Genomic DNA, 17,367 nt, shown 5'->3' on the forward strand with positions numbered 1-17,367 from the left:
GGGACCGAGGGCGGGCGCTCGTTCCCGTCCAGGACTACAAATTCCACCTTAAAAATCCCCTCTCGAGTGAAACTTTTCGTTGGATCTCCGTCGGTCCACCTTAAGCGCACACGCAAAACGCAGGAGGCGTACAGCAAGGTTTCCGCTTCTCAGGGCTCGGACCGCGGCTCACGAAAATCACCGTGTGTGTGTAACGTACAAGGTTGACGCACTAAGGTACGAAAAGAAAAAAAAAAAGAAAAAAAAAAAAAAAACAAGCGAAGCAACCCGAGCTGAAAAGATGTCTGAATCCAAGTACCGCGAGTGGATCTTGGATACTATCGACTCGCTGCGGTCTCGTAAAGCTCGGCCGGACTTGGAGAGGATTTGCCGAATGGTCCGGAGACGACATGGGTCCGAGCCCGAGCGAACCTGCGCGGAACTGGAGAAACTGATCCAAGAGCAAATCGTGCTCAAAGTTAACTACAAGGGCTCCATTTCATACCGAAATGCCGCCAAGGTTCAGCGGAGAAGCAGAAAAAAAGAAGATGTGTCGTTGGCCACGGCTGCGAGGGGGAGCGCGGTGGAAGAAGCCAGTCATTCCGACTTGAGCAACGGGGACAGCGCTTTGGGTCCCGCTGACCAGGACGAGGAGGACCTGGAGGTACGTGGAGGCTGAAGCGAGAGGCGCACGCTTTAAACGAGCTGCCGCCTCGGTGTCGTAGCACATCACGGCAAACGAACAGGTGGAGGTAAAGCGGGCGGAGTGGCGTTTTGTTCACAAAACGTCTGTTTGTGTGCTCGTGGGGGTGGTTGGGGAAGTGATTTGCAAGTGCACCCAAAAAAACTGCCGCAGACACACGGGGAGCGGCGGTTGGACCTCGCTCGAGCGCTACCGAGGCGGAGAAGAAAAAAACATCAGAAGGTGCGCGTGAATTTTAATGTGGAGACAATTTTATTTACATTGCAGCGGTTGCAAAGCACTTTATACGGGTGGTTGACTGCTTAGAGACAGTTGTCAGGAAAAGTTGAGCCGTCCTGCCCGTCGACAACAAGCCGAGCCTCCATTATCAGCAGCAGAAAGCGCTTTTCAAGCCCCAAAGTCGGCGTCGCTCGAGCTAAGGGGAGGGGACGGTTAAGTCTCCGAGAAATGAGCCGAGTTACGTCGGAGGTCGAGCGCCTTTTGTTTCAGAATAAAAGCGTCACAATAGGCGTCCGTCAGTCTGGATTTTAATTTGAAAGTCTGGGACTGGAAATACGCATTTTCTTGGCGCTCACTTAATAATAATAGGAGTAGGGAAAGGAAAAAAAAAGTCTGTAACACCGCCGATGTAGGAGTCGGTTGGGGGACGGCTGAACGTTGTTGGGTAGTTTATTATTTTATTCGCGTTACAACAATGACAGCCTTATCAGGGGCCCCCGTTAGAGCCGTGTACTCACACAAATTGTGGCTGACTGTGATGACATTTCACCGGTTACGTCTAGACTTCAAAATGCCCACATCTTTACGCACTGTGACACAAAACGTATACAGAATCGACGATTTGCGCGATAAAGTACACCGATAGTCAAAGTATCGCCAGTTAATTTATGCGAGCTGCGTCTGTTTTCAAGTGATGGGCGATTGCCGACGCAGTGCTTAAAGTCGACCCCCTAGATCCATTGTCGGACGCACTGCCAAGCCCGGTCACGTCCAGTGCTCGGTGTCGACTGTGGTTATGGCCGCTGTCGTCCCGCAAAGCACAAGCACATCTGCACCGGCAACTATTTGTTGACAACATTTTGAGGCGAACCGCGGCTCTGCAGAGGGATGAAACGCGCAGCGGCCGGTAACCCTGGAAGACCTGAACTAACGTAAAGCGACCGCAAACTGTTCGCTCGGCGCTAGGTGGCGGATGCGCCTGTCCGATTTGGGTTAAGCTGAGATCAAATTGACTTTGTTCTGTGAAAGGCTCGCGTGTCGCTACAAAACGCGTGATTAAAACGGACAGGCGCCTTCTCGGGGCTGACGCCTCTCGCGGTTTTGGCAGAACACCAGGGTCAAATGTAGACAACCGCGTCCGATAACGGACTCATTTGCGTTGCACTTCTGTTCATTCGCTTTTACTGCGAATCGTTGGCCCGATGCAAAGTCAAAGTGGACTGGCAGTCGAGGGGGACTGAGGCTCGTTTCAGCGGAGAGCTGCACGGTCTCGACGTAGAGCTGTAAACCTCGGGTTTATCTGGGCTCTGCTTGGCCGCCGCTCGGCCCTGGGGAGCGCTCTGTTAAAGAGACACAATGGCGAGGTCTTTACCGCGGCTTCCAACTCCATGCGCACTTTGGAGAATTTTTTTGAGAAAAACAAAAAACGCCACCCCTCGGCCCCCCTTTGTCCCGTCTCACGTTAAAAATGATCAGCCAAGAAGGCCTAAAAAAGACGGGGACGCACTGAACACGTCGTCAGTGTTTGTGAGACGAGATGAAAAAATCGTGTTGTATTGAGATCCGAAGGGAATGCGGGGCGTTTTTTTTTGTGTGTGTGTGTGACCGTGTCTTGGGGAAAGTTCTGTGAAATGCAGTACGATGGGTGAATACCATAGAAGCGGAGACGCGGCTCTGCTCACAGGAGCGGGGCGGGCTTTGGTGCGCTCTCTCTCTCTCTCGTGCTCGGCTCACTGCTGGATCTCTTGGACACGCAGTCGCACAGGAGGAAATTTTTCACTCGTGGCGCCGTCGACGCAAAATAACCCCACGAAAAGAATGAGTACGCTCGCGCAAACTAGTTGCGCACAAGAGGTCAACGGTGCATTCAGATGTCTTAATGGCATTGGAGGCACGTTAGTGACGGCGGGGCTGGCCGTCTGCCTGCGTAGTGAACGCTGCACCGCGGAGAGACAGGGACGGAGGCACTCGGAGGCAATAATTTACCACCACAGCAGTCAAATTGCGAAATCCGTATGTGCGTGTTTTCATGTGACACCCTCCGCATGCAATTAGTCCTACCCAGTTCACACAACAACTCCCACTAAACTAGTAGGGTTTCCAGCTTTTTAAATGACTCTTAATTTAATGCACTGCTCTATAAACCCACACTTATTGGTCCACGTGTCAGTGTCAAGATTGTGACACATTTGAGTTATGTTACACATGATAGCCAACCCTTACTATACAGAATATATATCTAATATCAGTCAGGCATCTCATAAATGTGATGGAAGTTCTGTATGTTGAACCTGTGCTCTGTTTGGCAGGCGGACACCTCTATGGCTATGGACACAGACAGTAATGCAGATGAGGAGGGGGCTGATGAGAGCCGGGACGGGCAGGACAGCAGACCGTCTCCTGGCCGCACCAATGAAGATGCCACCGCGCACTGTGACCCTGTCCGGGCTGTCTCTGCCCCCTGCTCTCCCTCTGGCTCTCCCTCTGGCACTCCGCCTGGCCCCGGCCTCGACTGCAGTCCTAGCTCCGGTTTGGACTGTGCGTCCCTCCAGAGGGCCGGCGAGAGGCCCAACTCCTTACCCCCCTCCAGCCCGAGGGCCCTCACACACAATAACTGGGCTTATGATCCTGCACTCTGCCCAGTGGAGCGCCAGCACCCAGGAATGCAGAAAGACAAAGGTATTCACAGTTCTAAACAGAGTAATATGCACACCCGGCATTACAGAGCACCCTACTATTGTTTCACCAAGTTCGTGCTTAGCCCTGCACTAGATATGAAGCAGGGATGGGGGCTTTACACATGCACTGTAGATGATTAACTGTTATATGTCTGGACGGAACTAGAGATGCAGTATAAACTAATGTATCTCTATGGCTCAATACCTTTGTGCATTTTGAAGTACATTCATTCATGATTCATTCATAATGATCAGTGCTCTGTGAGTGGCATTACTCACATGATCACATTATTAAACCAAGGTTTAACTGAGTTTGTTTTTCGCTTGACAGGAATACAATTATATGTGAATGGTTAACATGATATCAGCATGCAAAAAGTTTGTAATTGGTTCATTCTTTGTTAGCAGTAACCACAAAGCCACCAACCCACTTTGGAACGACCAGCCCCTGTGCTCCAAACAATGTAAAGAAAGAAGAACGAGGCAAGGAGGAGGACAGCAGCCTGTCATCTGACCAGTTGGTTCCTGACTATGCAGCACGACTGGTAATTTGAATGCATTCCTCTTTTTAAACTCAGTTTTCATTGCATTATCATATCATAGTGCAAAAATACAAAACAAAATGGAAAAAAAAAAGTTATCCAAACATGAATCTGGATTTTCCTGTCTCTACAGACACTGTAACACATCCATATTTCAGTCCTTAGTCCTGTCATTGCTATACTTACTGTACATAGTCACTTTTCCAATTTCACTTGTGACAATACAACGTTCTGCTGGGTAATCTTTGGACCTGGCATTCATTCATGTGGATGTTACTTAGACATGTACCACCCACCTAGACCAGACCAGACACACCCAACCCATAGCAGTGATTCTCTGATATCCCAGAATTTACAATAACCAAATGCAGTAGTCTTAGTCTTTAGGTATCTAAAGTACTCCTGGTTTCATAGTATAAAGTTTTATCCCCTTCCAGTTACTGTGCTTGTATTCCTTTTTGTGACAAATTGCCGTCTACCTAACATGTCCACATTGAATTAGATTTTTTGTTTTTTTTCTTGTGCAGGATGAGACGAGGAATGTGTCTGATGGAAAATCACATACACTGTCTTTGTCATCTGACAACTGTGAGTTTACCAAGTTTTTATTTTTCATTTCTTTACACCTGCTGTGTAGATAGCAGCTGCACCAGATACCAGACTGATCACTAAACTAGTCTCTTGTTTTGAAAAAATGTTCCTAAAACACACATTTTAAGAGTTATTTAAACTACTGACAGTGTTATGTTTAAAAGCCTGTTCTGGGCCTCTTCTGCCTGTGCTCGTCTTGAGGCTTGGTCAAGATGTTTGGAATACTTTACAATCTTGTCATGCTACCTATCATCCAGGTGTCTCATGCTTCCCTCAGGGAAGGAGAAATCCATTGATTGAATAACCTGGACATTCAGTATATTCAGGTAGTCAGCTGACCTTATCCTTTGGTAATAATGTTGCTGAACCTAGATCAACATAGCACTGCCCCCACAGGCGTGTGCAGTAGACACTAGGAATGATGGGCGCATCACTTCATTTGCCTCTCTTCTTACCCTGATGCCCATCACTCTGGAACAGGGTAAACCTAGACTCATCAGACCACATGACCTTCCATTGCTCGAGAATCCAATCTTTATGCTCCTTAGCAAATTGAAGCCTTTTTTCCAGTTAGCATCACTGGTTAGTGGTTTTCTTAATGTTACACAGCTGTTCAGTCCCAATCCCTAAGTATTAAACATAGCCCTGAGTTCTACTGTTGTTCTTCTTTGATTTAACTTCACCAAATGTTTAAGTGATTGCTGATCACCATCAATCAGGATTTTGTTCTGACAACATTTCTTCCTTGAAGACAATTGTTCCCCACTGTCCTTCCAACTTTTTTATAATGCATTGGAGACTTCTTGACCTAATTTTAGTAGCTTCTGCTTCAATCTCCATAGATTTTTTTCTCTGCTTGATGCAGCCAATGAATTGACCATTCCCAAACAGACTAACATCTTTTCTACGCCCATGGGATGTCTTTCAACAGTTGTTTGAGAAATGAGAAGCTACTCATTTCATCAGTTGGGTTTCACAGCTTGTTGCCAGCTGAAAGATAATTATCCATGCAGTAATTATCCAATAGGAGGCTCATACCGGTTTACTTAGTTAAATCCAGGTGGCAACTTTTTTTTGGCCAGGCTCTGTATGTTGGTGTAAATATGTTGGACAAGTTTCTGAAGACTTGGGCCCTTTCTTAGTGACATATTACCAAGAAGCGTCTTCCTACACCAGCCCTCTTTCACAGGATGCTGGCAGGAATATTTTACTACTGCAGATTCTTGGGCTGTGCCTGGAACTAGTTTTGTCAAGCAGAGGCAGTAGTGATTGAAAATGGGGGCGATGTCCATGTCACATTTCACTGGCATGACAATATTCCTGCCAGCATCCTGTGAAAGAGGGCTGGTGTAGGAAGACGCTTGCTGGCTCATTCACTGAGCCTCACTGCACTGAACCGTGAATCAACTCTAATAGAAAAAGGTGCAGTACTGTGACGGTAGACTCTTCAGTGCAGAATGTTGGAACCGTAGAAAACCCTAAATCATTTCCATTGTGCCACTGCAGGTCCACAACACTAAATATCAGTGCTGTGAAATGCACAGTTCTTATGGAAGTTTATTTAGCAAGAAAGAAAAACTGGAAAACATCAGAGCCATGGTTCTTAACCACTTCTCTTTGCTCCTGTGGTGAACAGTGGCATTGTTGCATTAGGGACAGGTGGGGCACGCCCCCACCAGAGGGTGCTGCTGTGCAGGTGAGGATTATAAGTTTGCTGTGTCAAAAATGTTGTTGTGCATAAGTTAATAAATATTAAACTTTGTCCCCAATGAAATCTCCTAAGTTTTCATTTTATTAACACAATTTCCTCTGTAGACACGTTTTGTAGTGTAGTTGTGTGTGGATAGTTTGTTATGCCTAATGCTGTGTCTCTGTTTCCGCTTGGTGGGGCACAGCTCAGATGACTCTGGCCTGCAGTGTTGTGGACTGGTGGACTACAGCACGTGAATGCACATGTACAGCGCACCCTTCAGTTTAGAAAGTGGGGCCTGAAGTTCAGGGCCCCAGAGAGATTCTCATTGGCTGATTTGAAGCAAGGGCGGGGACTTCACAGGTCTCGCTAGCTAGGCTAATGTAGCTAATTTATGTTTCATTCATTCATTCATTGCATGATGAATCGAGTTCACTACCAGGCTAGTGTGACATATAGGATTTTACCACTTGAGCAGAAGTTGGAGATAATAGGTTTGGGACCACATCAACCATTTCTCAAGAAGGAAAAGACAAAACTAGTCTCAAACCTAAACTCATTCAACTAGGAGCGGTTTAAGCAGAAAGCTTGGATCTAATTTATTTTTCAATGGAATTGATAATGTGGTTTACATATTGGCATGGAATTTGCATGATGCATAATGGCGATACGTGTGTGGGTGTGGAGAACAACCTCACGGAGCTATTCAATGTCTGTGGTGCTGAAATGGCTGTTTGGCTGTGGTATATTGTGATTTTGTATATTGATTGCTGTGTATTGGGTGTGTGCCATTCACACCATGAGCCTTGCATTGTGTTTTTTATTGTTGTCATGTTATTCTATTTGTTTTTCTATCTTGAGTTTTTGATATAGTAAGATCTTGAACACTTCTATGTGGTGGCGCTATTGATATGATAATATGTGTTGTCGGATTGGCACAGTGGTCTGGTGGTCAGCACTAATACCTCCAAGCCAGAAGTTCTGGGTTTGAGTCTGATCTGGGCCTCTCTGGGTGGAGTTTGCATTTGTGTGAGGTATTATACTCCGTATTTTTGTTGTGAGGGTATTGATTATGGTATTTCTGGATGGGATTGTAAGATTTTCCTGCATGGCCCCACCAGAATTTCCAAACCAGTGGTGAGTCACTTCCTTAAAAGTTTCATGTTCTGTTTAACACGCTGGAATACTTGACTTCAGCAGTTATAGACACTGTAGTTGACACTAACAGTAGTAATTCAGAAAATACTTCTGTCTCTGTACTTTCTCAGAGAAGGAGGACAACAGACAAGTTTCTCATACTGCACATTGACTATAATGTGGCATTCTGTTTGCCCACAGGCGCATTTAAGAAGATGGACATATCATCGTTCACAGCAAGTGACGACAGTCTTCTGAATGGTGGCAAAGGGGACGATGTGTGAGTATCTTGTGATGAACCCTTATTTCACGCTTCATTTTTCAACCATAAAGCTCTTTGTAAGGAACATATGAAGTGGGATACAAAAGTAGTCCTGGAGTTTAAATCTGGGTAGAAGTCAGTTTCATGCTGTGTTTATATGAGATATACAATATAACTAAACAGAAGTAATGTCTAATAATACAGAAAACTAAATATTTAGATCGGTTCAGCAGTTCATCAATATTAAGGGACCAAAAATATTCACAGTTAACTACAGAGTAAGTCACCTATAATCTTGGAGATAATGTGGCTATTTCTGACTCTTTTTCATCTGCTCTCCCTCCAGTTCAGTGAAGAAGGAGAAGATGAACCAGAACTTGTTGCAGTGGACTGTGGCAGATGTAGCCAGTTACTTTTCAGCTGCAGGCTTTCCAGAGCAGGCTGTAGCATTTCGAACACAGGTTAGTGCTCCACCACAAGGACTCCATCGAGAGTGGTACATGTTAATCACAACAAAGAGAAAAAATCCAGTGTATATTTAACTGACCAAACCTTTTCTCTCCTCACCAGGAAATTGATGGGAAGTCCCTCCTCCTTATGCAGCGAAGTGACGTGTTGACCGGTTTGTCCATTCGACTCGGTCCCGCCCTCAAAATCTACGAGCGCCATGTGAAAGTGTTGCAGAGGACCCACTTCCTGGAATACGAAGACCTCTGAAGGGGCGATTCACAGGATAGACAGTGCTGCATTGACTCAAATATGCATGCAGTGCCTTTTCCCATCTGGATCCTACCATGCGCCTTCATATATAGTATATGTAGAGGGTGTGTGGATGGGGGGAAAGGCTGCCGTGGAATTCACCTCCACTGTGACCAGAAATGAATTGGTTTCTGAATGCCCAGGAACTAAAAGACAGTCACCCTACCTCCATTATGGTCTTTGGCTTTCAGATGATTTTCATTTCACCCGTGTGTCCACATTGTGGAGAGAAAGGACTGCTTGGTTCAGAGAGTGATATAGCCAGTGCAGTGCTGGCCTTTCTGCAGTAGAAAGACATTAGGTAAAGCAACCAGTGAAGAAGACGAAGCTTTGCACCAAGAGGACCATCTATGGGTTGACATGCCCATACAGACATTACTGCATAGTGCCGTGGCCACACGGTTGCCATCATTTCGGGTGTTCCCATAGTTGTCACCTACAGTTCTTTGTGTTAGTCGAGGAACTGTAAGTTTATTGTGCATTTTTCTTTTGTCACAAGTTGATTTAAGTTTCATCAAAGTGCTGAGGAATCCAGACCATCTATATGATTGCACCAAAAGTTAGAGTCTGATTCCTGACTTATCATTCCACCAATAGCTGCTGTTTTGGATTATGTCTTCAGTGTCTTTTATAACACTGAGATATAACCAATATGATGTACTACCTGTTTTGTTTTTGTTTTTTTGTTTTTTTTGTCTTACTGTGTGACTGTGTTTCAAAAATACAGTTTCAGTTTGGGGAGCAACTGCACACATGAGTGAACATGACATGTGCAGCCTAATGAAAATATGCTTTCATACACAAAATAAATGGTAAACTTGCAAGAAATGTTCCTGTAATAATAAATATATGTTGTTCTTAATCCAGTGCTGCTGCCCAGCGATTGTTTACAGAGCAAATATCTTGAGGAAATGCAATATTTTATGTTGTCATTCATTTATAATTTTTCCAGTGTTGCTTTGTGTTTTGATCCAAGCCTGTTACTTGAAATGTAACATTCCATATGATGTAGTCCATGTCTTCATTGTATCTCTTACCCTTTTTAACTGTAACACAGAAGCTTCCAGAGTTGCAAATAAAGCTCACATCTCTCCGTTCAGTTCCTTGTTTTGTGTTAGTTTCTTAAGTCCCTGCATTCGGCATTTTGTTTTCAGGTTGTCCCTCCATCCAGCCCATTCTTGTTAATGTGGTATCTCTTCAAATATGGCTCAAATCTTCACTTGGACTCAAGGATTCACTTAGACTCTTAAGTCTTTAAGGCCTCAGGATGATAGAACTCAGCAAGGAGCCCAGACAAGAAGGGGGAAAAAATGGTGTAACATAAGATCACCTGGTACAGACTTTTGGAAGTCTTATTATCTATGCATCAGATTGCTGGTCCAAGGTTTATGATACCTTACCAAGCCCATGCAGCCTCCTCACATGGGGCAAGGCCGAGTCACTTTCTTGTCCCTGAGTTGGTGGGAGAGGAACCCTGCAGCACCTTCTCAGCAGCAGTCCTTAGGCCCAGGCTGAGTAACACTACTGCTGGTGTCATGATCAGATGCTCAAGGCAGCTGTGGAAGTTGACAGAAGGGCAATCAGACCCAGCAAATTCCACTCTGGAAAGAATTTCATCCTCCTCCTCAAAGGTGGCGAGAATCCACCACCGTCACTTACAAAACCCTGGACCTGGAGCTTAGAATTGATCTTGACTGACAGCTTCATTTCCCAGAGCACAACACTTGCACCCCAACATGGTCATTCACTCAGACAGTTGATCACGTGGGAACATGATTCATGGGGAGGAAAGTTATCAAAAACCAGGAACTAACAGAAGAGTCCAGGAGCTGGAGCTGGTGGGTTTGCTGCAACACCATCGAGGTGGACTGAAGACACTTCTTGGGTTGCTCTTTCTGCAAGGCTCTGACAGTACTGAGAGTGACCGGATATACCTTCCATTACTGAGGCCACTGGCTCAGGATTAAGAGGGGAGACCCATGGCTTGTTGTTGGTGGGATCCAACTTTCCTGTGGGTAGAGGGGGTCTGGTGTTGAAAGACCTCAAACCGCCAGTGACACCAAGAACATCCCCTATCATGCATCTTAGCAACATTATAGAGATGTATCTTAAAACCAAACCAACATGGATTGAAAATAAATTTATCATATTTTTGTGGTCAAAGGTCAAAGTCACTGTGACTTCCTAAAGCGACTATTTGGGGCGGTGTGATTTTAGTTTTAGAAAGGCTTACTGGCTTATTTTTCAATGAAAACCATAAAGGTCTTTAAGTCCAGTAAGTCTGTATAGTGCATCAAGAACGCACGTGTGTTTCAGTGGGATAGCACACATACAGTACATCTTTTCCTTGGATGATTTAGGATTGCCACTGTTGACAAAGCTAGTTTTTGGTACTTATCGAACAATTTTAAATATTACATTTGGTTCAAGGTCCAAGGTAACTGTGATCACATGTTGGTCACATTATCTTGACAAATGACAACAAACGTATTATTTTAAACAACACCACATGTACTCGTTTAATCCTTGGGTTCAGACAATCTTGTGTGGAAACTACATTCAATGCAAATGTAAAAGCAGACACTAAACTTACAAACAGTACTACTATAGTGTAAAGGTCACATCAGGATCATTCAGATTAGTAGAGTACTGCATGAGCTGCATGACACCACAAAGCTGTCAGCTCCAGGCTGCCTACTAGTTTGACAATGCAGATTAGCTTCTTGGGTTCCCAGCTCTGTGGCAAACTTCACCTATTAAGCTGCCAAAAGCGTTGGGAATAATGTTATTACTTACAACATGAACTCTCTGGTGATTATTTTACAACTTACAAAAGTAGCAAAATAAAAAGGACCCATTTTTAATAACCTTCCCTTCAAGATTGCACTGCACATTAAAATAAGACTTTGGTGCATTTCACTAGCTTTCTTTGCCTGTTACAGACCAACATTCATCAGTCCAATGCTGCCACTTCTTGTTATGGCTGAAAGTGATCCATGGAGTCCATATGACCACAATGTATCTACACTATCAAACTCAGCATACACTCCCTGACGCCCAAATGGATAGAGAGGCCTTTAAAAATGACCCAGTCAGGGAAAAGCTGGATGTGTGTAGCAACTGTTGTTTTCTGTGCTAGGCTCTACAGGATGAACGGTAGAATGGAGGATCGCAGGGTGGGATAATCCCTGAACTCCTTCAAGTAGCTGCGATGTTTTCCTTTTGCCCACACGGTCATCTGAATGAAGGCCACCACAGTAAAGAAGGCCACTGGCACACACTGGGTCATCACAGTGAAGCCGATCCAGGAGCCAACCTGCGAGAAAGAAGTTTGCACACACACACACACACACACACACACACACACACACACACACACACACACACACACACACACTGTGCATTAAGAGGAATGCTTCATTTACTGGACATGACCAGTAGATGGTAGCAACAATGCGGAATTCTAATTCTGTAGCAATAAAATGATTAATAGCTGCATAAAGGACAGTTTGGAAACATGGAATACTATTCACAGATAACAGTTAACCACGAAACTTTACTTCTAAACGTATGTAAAACATTATCGTACAAAGGTTTATACACATAAATAGTATTGTTCAAATTTTTAAAAAAAAATCTAAAACAATTATAGAAATATTACTTATTTTATATTTTCATTATCATTATATTCGTAAGCATGAATTTGTGTAACCACTTACTTCATATGTGTAATTAGGACAAGACACCAGCCAAAAAATCCATGTGAAAGGGTTTTTCGATGGGTAAGGAATCTTCTTAGTTTTAGAACCTGAAATGTTGGCCAAACACAAAATCCAACATTGCAACGATTTATATGTTTTCACTCCTTAATGATTAAATCAATGCAGACTGGGAAAAAAATGCCATTACAACATTCTCACCTGGTGATTTGAGGTTCCGAAGAGTAAGGTGGATGGAAAAGTTCCCTACTTGACAGAACTGCAGGAGTAAAGACATCCAACAGTGAGCATCTGTTGGGTTTAACAGCTAGAAGATGACTTCAAGGGACCTCAAACTTACCAAGAAAATGTAAAGACCTGTGTTGATTTGCTGCTGCCCATAAACTGTTGACATGACACAAAAGAATGGATCAAAATGGTAGTCAACTTTGAATGATGAGCCAAACTGACAACTCTGGGGGTCAGCACTTACAGGGTGTGGTGTAGAGTGGGTGGTTAATGTAATATGCCATCCAAGCTGCCGAGCACCAGTAATAGCCACAGTTCTGGAAAAGAAAGCGGGACTATTATAAGTCACACTGTCTGGATATGGATTTGTATAATTCCTAGAATAGGAACGCAGGTCAAAATAACAACTATAATGTTGTGAGTCAAGTGTGCGGCATGGTCACCTTAAATATGTTTCTGAGCGGCATGGTCCCATGAGAGATGCGATGGACAAAGAGTGTCTCCAGAATCCTTTTGATGTAGTGAAAGGAGTGACACATGCAGGCCAGACTGCAACAGGGCACACAAGCACACAATGATTAATACATCGGCCGGCTGTTGTTCACTACACTTGTCACTAGCGTTACGTAGCCATATACTTCACCAGTGTTTGCCCTGTTAAAGGGGATTCTGTGGTACACGCATCAACATCCCAACAGATACCTGAACACACAAGCATGCTGACACTCACTGTACAACCCAGTGCTTGCTGGTGGTGAAGTCATATTTTGGAGGGTAGATGAAGGGAAGACGAAAGTAGAACATTAAGTAGATGACCAGTGGACCAACACACTCTGTTAGGAAGACCTGACATGAATGAGGAGACAAAAATGCTTTTATTTCCCAAAAACACAAATATGGGGAAAAGGCAGAAGAAAAAACTATTCACTTCATTTGTTGAATAGAAAATACACAAACGAGCCAAATGAAAACATATTATACACGTTAGACTGGCACTGTCAGTCTGAACCCTCTGCCAAAGTTAGAACCTGCAACTGACACCAGTATGACTCTGACTCCTTTGACAACTAAGTGACAACTGACACTGGCATGGCCCTGGCTCCTCCACAGTCTCACGGAGTGTCTACTTCTCCTCAACAGTGGCAACCGTTCAGTGGGACGAAAATAGTGTTCATAGAACCAGAGAGACACTACAACAGCTTGTAATACCACAAACGATGTGATCAGCTGACGGTGAACTAGAGCTCTGAATCAGCACCGTAGGCAGAGCCCTGGCGCAGCGTGCCGGACCAGTAGCTATTGGTAATCCCTTCTGGGAAACGTCATGCTCCTCCACCCACAATGTTATCAGTCTACAGCTCAGTGAAGTGGATGTGGAGACTGGATGGGCAAGGGTTAGTGAAGAGGTGCTGCGAAAGGCAAGTGAGAGGTCAGGGGGATAAACACCTTTCAGAGAAATGGGGCCATGAGATTATATGTCCTAGGACAGAGGACAAGCAGCGCAGGGTGTGCACCACAGCAAATCACCTCTAACCGTCACTGTGGGTTGAGATATATGTTATTAAGAGGGTGAAAGGTTGTTTATGTTTAAAGTGCAAGAATGTTAAGAGAGCCAATGTTGCACCATATTAAGTGCACATCATACATACGTACATTACAGACTATTTGAAAGCAGCCCTCTTGTTTTGATGGTCAGCCAATGAGAAGCGGCGCACACATAGCCAAAAGTTAATCATGCTAATTTAAGACAATTATTTATTGTACTAAAAATGTCTCTCTTTAGAGGACAATAACTATAGAAGGAGATTTTTTTGCTAAAACATGCGAAAACTAAAAGAGCAAAGTCAGATTTCAGAAATATGGGTTACTAAGGGAAAGTGGAAGGTCAAAGCAAATTCAGCACATTTCATATGGCAGAGTTAAAGTGTATAACGCTCTTAAATATGACAGTGTGCACATGTAGACTCACGGTTCCCCATGTGAGCTGGGGTCCTAGGTCACTGAAGTAAAATCTGGCTGTTGTTCCCACAGGAAGTGTCTGGAGAACGTCCTCGTCTCTGAGACACTTGGCCTCTGAGAAACAAGACAGTCCAATGACAGTGAGCTGAGTTGTCACCACACAACGGTAGCTCACACCACTACAACACCTATCAGTCTTCTGAACATGATACATGCAGAATCGATTATACAAAAACGTATGCAGCCAGACATACTTGGATCCAAACGCAGGGACTGCCTCGCAGGATACCACTTTGGATCTGTTGAAGAAGGAGTGAAATTTACCCTTGGCCATGCTAGCTGCTGTCATTCAGAACTATTGGGTTATGAACCCAAGCATGAATTACATTTTACTATTGAGATATTTTCTAAAAACCAAATTCCAATCTGCTGATGGCTCTTGAGGAAACCTCTAGGTCAGGGATCTTCAATGTTTTTCAGGCTAAGGACCCCAAACTGATGGAGAGATTAAGTAGGGACCCCCCACCTACTATATGTGTTCTATTTTAAACTCGCCATAGTGCTATTTACAAATATAGATTATAATTATCATTTTGCATTCAATATTAAGCTATTCCTTACCCCTTTACTAAAGTATGTTTGATTCATTTAATGCATATTTAAAGAAATTTAAATTTGTGGGTGAAATTGAAAGAAATATATATAAAACATGTCTAATCAACCATAGATTTTGCGACCACCCCTACAGTTCCTCCACGGACCCCCTAGGGGTCGCAGACCCCTTATTGAAGAGGTTTGGAGGATCTTGAATATCTACCTTTTATTTAATGATTATCCATTTAACCGCTCAGACCATGATCGCTTTGCCTTAAAACATGTTGCTAACATGTCTATTAGGTCCACCTTAAAATAAATTCCTCTCAGTTTCATTAAGCTACTTACATGATTTGTGAAACAAAGCTTTAATATCCAAAATGGTCGCAGTTGGTTCCACCTACAATCAAAACATAAAAATAAAACATTATCAACAGTACTGCTTCACAGACCAGTCGCTAATAATCTGTTTTACTGTCGTTACCAATGTTTTCATTCACTGGGAATGTGCCAGACTTGCATTTTCCCAAGTTCAACTGGAACGTGATATATGTGGACACGGCTCTGCACATTTATACAAGCTGCAAAGCATGTCTGTCTGTGTGCCTGCTTGCTTTTTGACCGAGTGCAGGTCGGGCATGCACACAGGCATGCTGTAGCTGGAACACAAAATTCCTATCAGGCAAAGACGGAATTCTCACCTCCTTATAGTATAACCCTCACTCAATAGAAACATAACTGATAATGGTACCTGCCACCTTTGAAGTAAATGGTTAACTGCAACCAGCTTAGAGTGATGATTCTGTAAACCTAAACAGTCTTATTTGACTGTTATAACCGTCTTTACTACTTTTAGAGCTACATGTAGAGCAGAAAATAGATGTATAAATCACAAAGTGCAGCGCAAGGTGATAAATTAATAGTTACTGTTAAAATCTATGGCATGCAAAGAGCTCAAAATAATCTAACCATGTCTAACTGTGTACAGTAACCATACACCATGCATGAACATGGATAAAACAAAATGTGACTGTAGTGAAAAGAAACCTCCATAATCCTGACACTAACCTTGTCCAGCAGCAGTAGTTTCTCTTTAGTCTTTAAGTCCACAATCTCCACCTCAAAGTAGACAATCCTTTTTGCCTTTTTGGGGGGTTTTGGTTTTGGCCTCGGTGTGGACTTCTTCTCAGTTTCTGGTCCAGTTACATTCTTTGCCTCTAAAGCCAGTACATCCATGATGCCGTTTGATCCCAAATCTCAGCAGACAATAAAATGATGAAATAATCTGTGATACGTCGGCTGTCCTTTAGTAGTACGTGGAACAGCTCACAGCTCTTCCCCAAGGAAGTGCCACTCCAGCTCAAGAAGGTCTTCTGTGGTTGGTTTTACACTCTCCGAATATCCTTCCAGTTTCAGAAGCAAAGTTAGCATAAACTCTTTCTTCTTCAAACAAATTAAAGGTTTGTGGGGAGGTCAGGTCAGGCAAGTATGAGAGAAAGTGTGGTAGAAGTAAAAGAGGTCCAATCTAGGACTGCCAAGAAGACCTCACCTGAATAGTACCCTTTTCATGATCCACAACCCCCCATGCAGCAAAACGCACTGAAGACGAAACTGGAGAGCCCCAAGACATAATCCATAGCACACCATTTGCAAGGCTAAATATAAGCTGCCTGATTTGCTCTGCACCAGCCTGGTAACCTTGGGAAGCCACATACAGCCCTAGCTAGTGACACATGCTGGTATGCTCTCATTAGACCTGTAAGACACATCTCCTTTCCGCTCTACTCCTTGGTTGCACAGTGACGAGACCCCAATGAAAGCTTGATCGTATTATTAAAGACCACCACATGCCAACACCCTACCTCCCCTCCCCCAGACCACCTGTGAGGCTGGTGTTTTTTTTTTCACACAAACAAGTTTATTTCAGTGTGGTTCAAGGTTTGTGTGCCAAATCATTACTAAAATGTTTCAAGGAGGTTTGTGGCGGGACAGGAATATGCTGATTGGGCTAAGATCAAAGATAGCTTTCATCGGGTCAACTCGTCATCACACAGAGCCAACTGCGTGTCTATAGAGTCTATTTATAACAAATTGGAGCACCACACTGCCAGTTGACGCAGCATGCACAAATTCCAAGACCACTTTTAAGCCTTGGATGAGAAAAAAAAATCCTCTGTCAAACCTAATCTTTGACAGAGGATGATCAGCAATATAAAAGTGAAAGAAGAAACTGTCTCTAGACTGCTTCTTTTTCAAAGGTGAGGACATTTAGATCTGACATAGTGACATCTGATCTGTTATAAAATA

The 17,367-nt window shown here is 43.8% G+C and overlaps 2 protein-coding genes across 5 annotated transcripts; one reads left to right on the top strand and one right to left on the bottom strand.

The window, feature by feature from the left end:
- Window positions 1-146: 146 nt before the first annotated feature.
- samd1a (sterile alpha motif domain containing 1a) lies at window positions 147-9,659 on the top strand. 4 transcript variants are annotated; one of them, XM_047571362.1, is made up of 7 exons: window positions 147-643; window positions 3,211-3,580; window positions 3,985-4,124; window positions 4,649-4,709; window positions 7,741-7,819; window positions 8,148-8,262; window positions 8,372-9,659. In XM_047571362.1, exons 1-7 carry the CDS (start codon window positions 281-283, stop codon window positions 8,516-8,518), a joined length of 1,275 nt encoding a protein of 424 aa, XP_047427318.1. In that variant the 5' UTR covers window positions 147-280; the 3' UTR covers window positions 8,519-9,659. The 4 variants fall into 4 exon arrangements, with proteins under 4 accessions (XP_047427318.1, XP_047427319.1, XP_047427316.1 ...); XM_047571363.1 differs by having other exon boundaries at window positions 3,988-4,124; XM_047571360.1 differs by lacking the exon at window positions 147-643 and adding an exon at window positions 914-2,914.
- A 1,391-nt stretch (window positions 9,660-11,050) lies between these two features.
- tecra (trans-2,3-enoyl-CoA reductase a) lies at window positions 11,051-16,841 on the bottom strand. Its single transcript, XM_047572852.1, has 11 exons — window positions 16,129-16,841; window positions 15,409-15,460; window positions 14,721-14,765; window positions 14,477-14,580; window positions 13,238-13,353; window positions 12,951-13,056; window positions 12,752-12,824; window positions 12,620-12,663; window positions 12,481-12,538; window positions 12,280-12,368; window positions 11,051-11,876 (listed from the first exon to the last, which is right to left on the bottom strand). Exons 1-11 carry the CDS (start codon window positions 16,294-16,296, stop codon window positions 11,703-11,705), a joined length of 1,029 nt encoding a protein of 342 aa, XP_047428808.1. The 5' UTR covers window positions 16,297-16,841; the 3' UTR covers window positions 11,051-11,702.
- Window positions 16,842-17,367: the final 526 nt, after the last annotated feature.

The sequence above is a fragment of the Mugil cephalus genome, chromosome 20, assembly GCF_022458985.1.
Source record: "Mugil cephalus isolate CIBA_MC_2020 chromosome 20, CIBA_Mcephalus_1.1, whole genome shotgun sequence".
Classification (NCBI taxonomy): domain Eukaryota; kingdom Metazoa; phylum Chordata; class Actinopteri; order Mugiliformes; family Mugilidae; genus Mugil; species Mugil cephalus.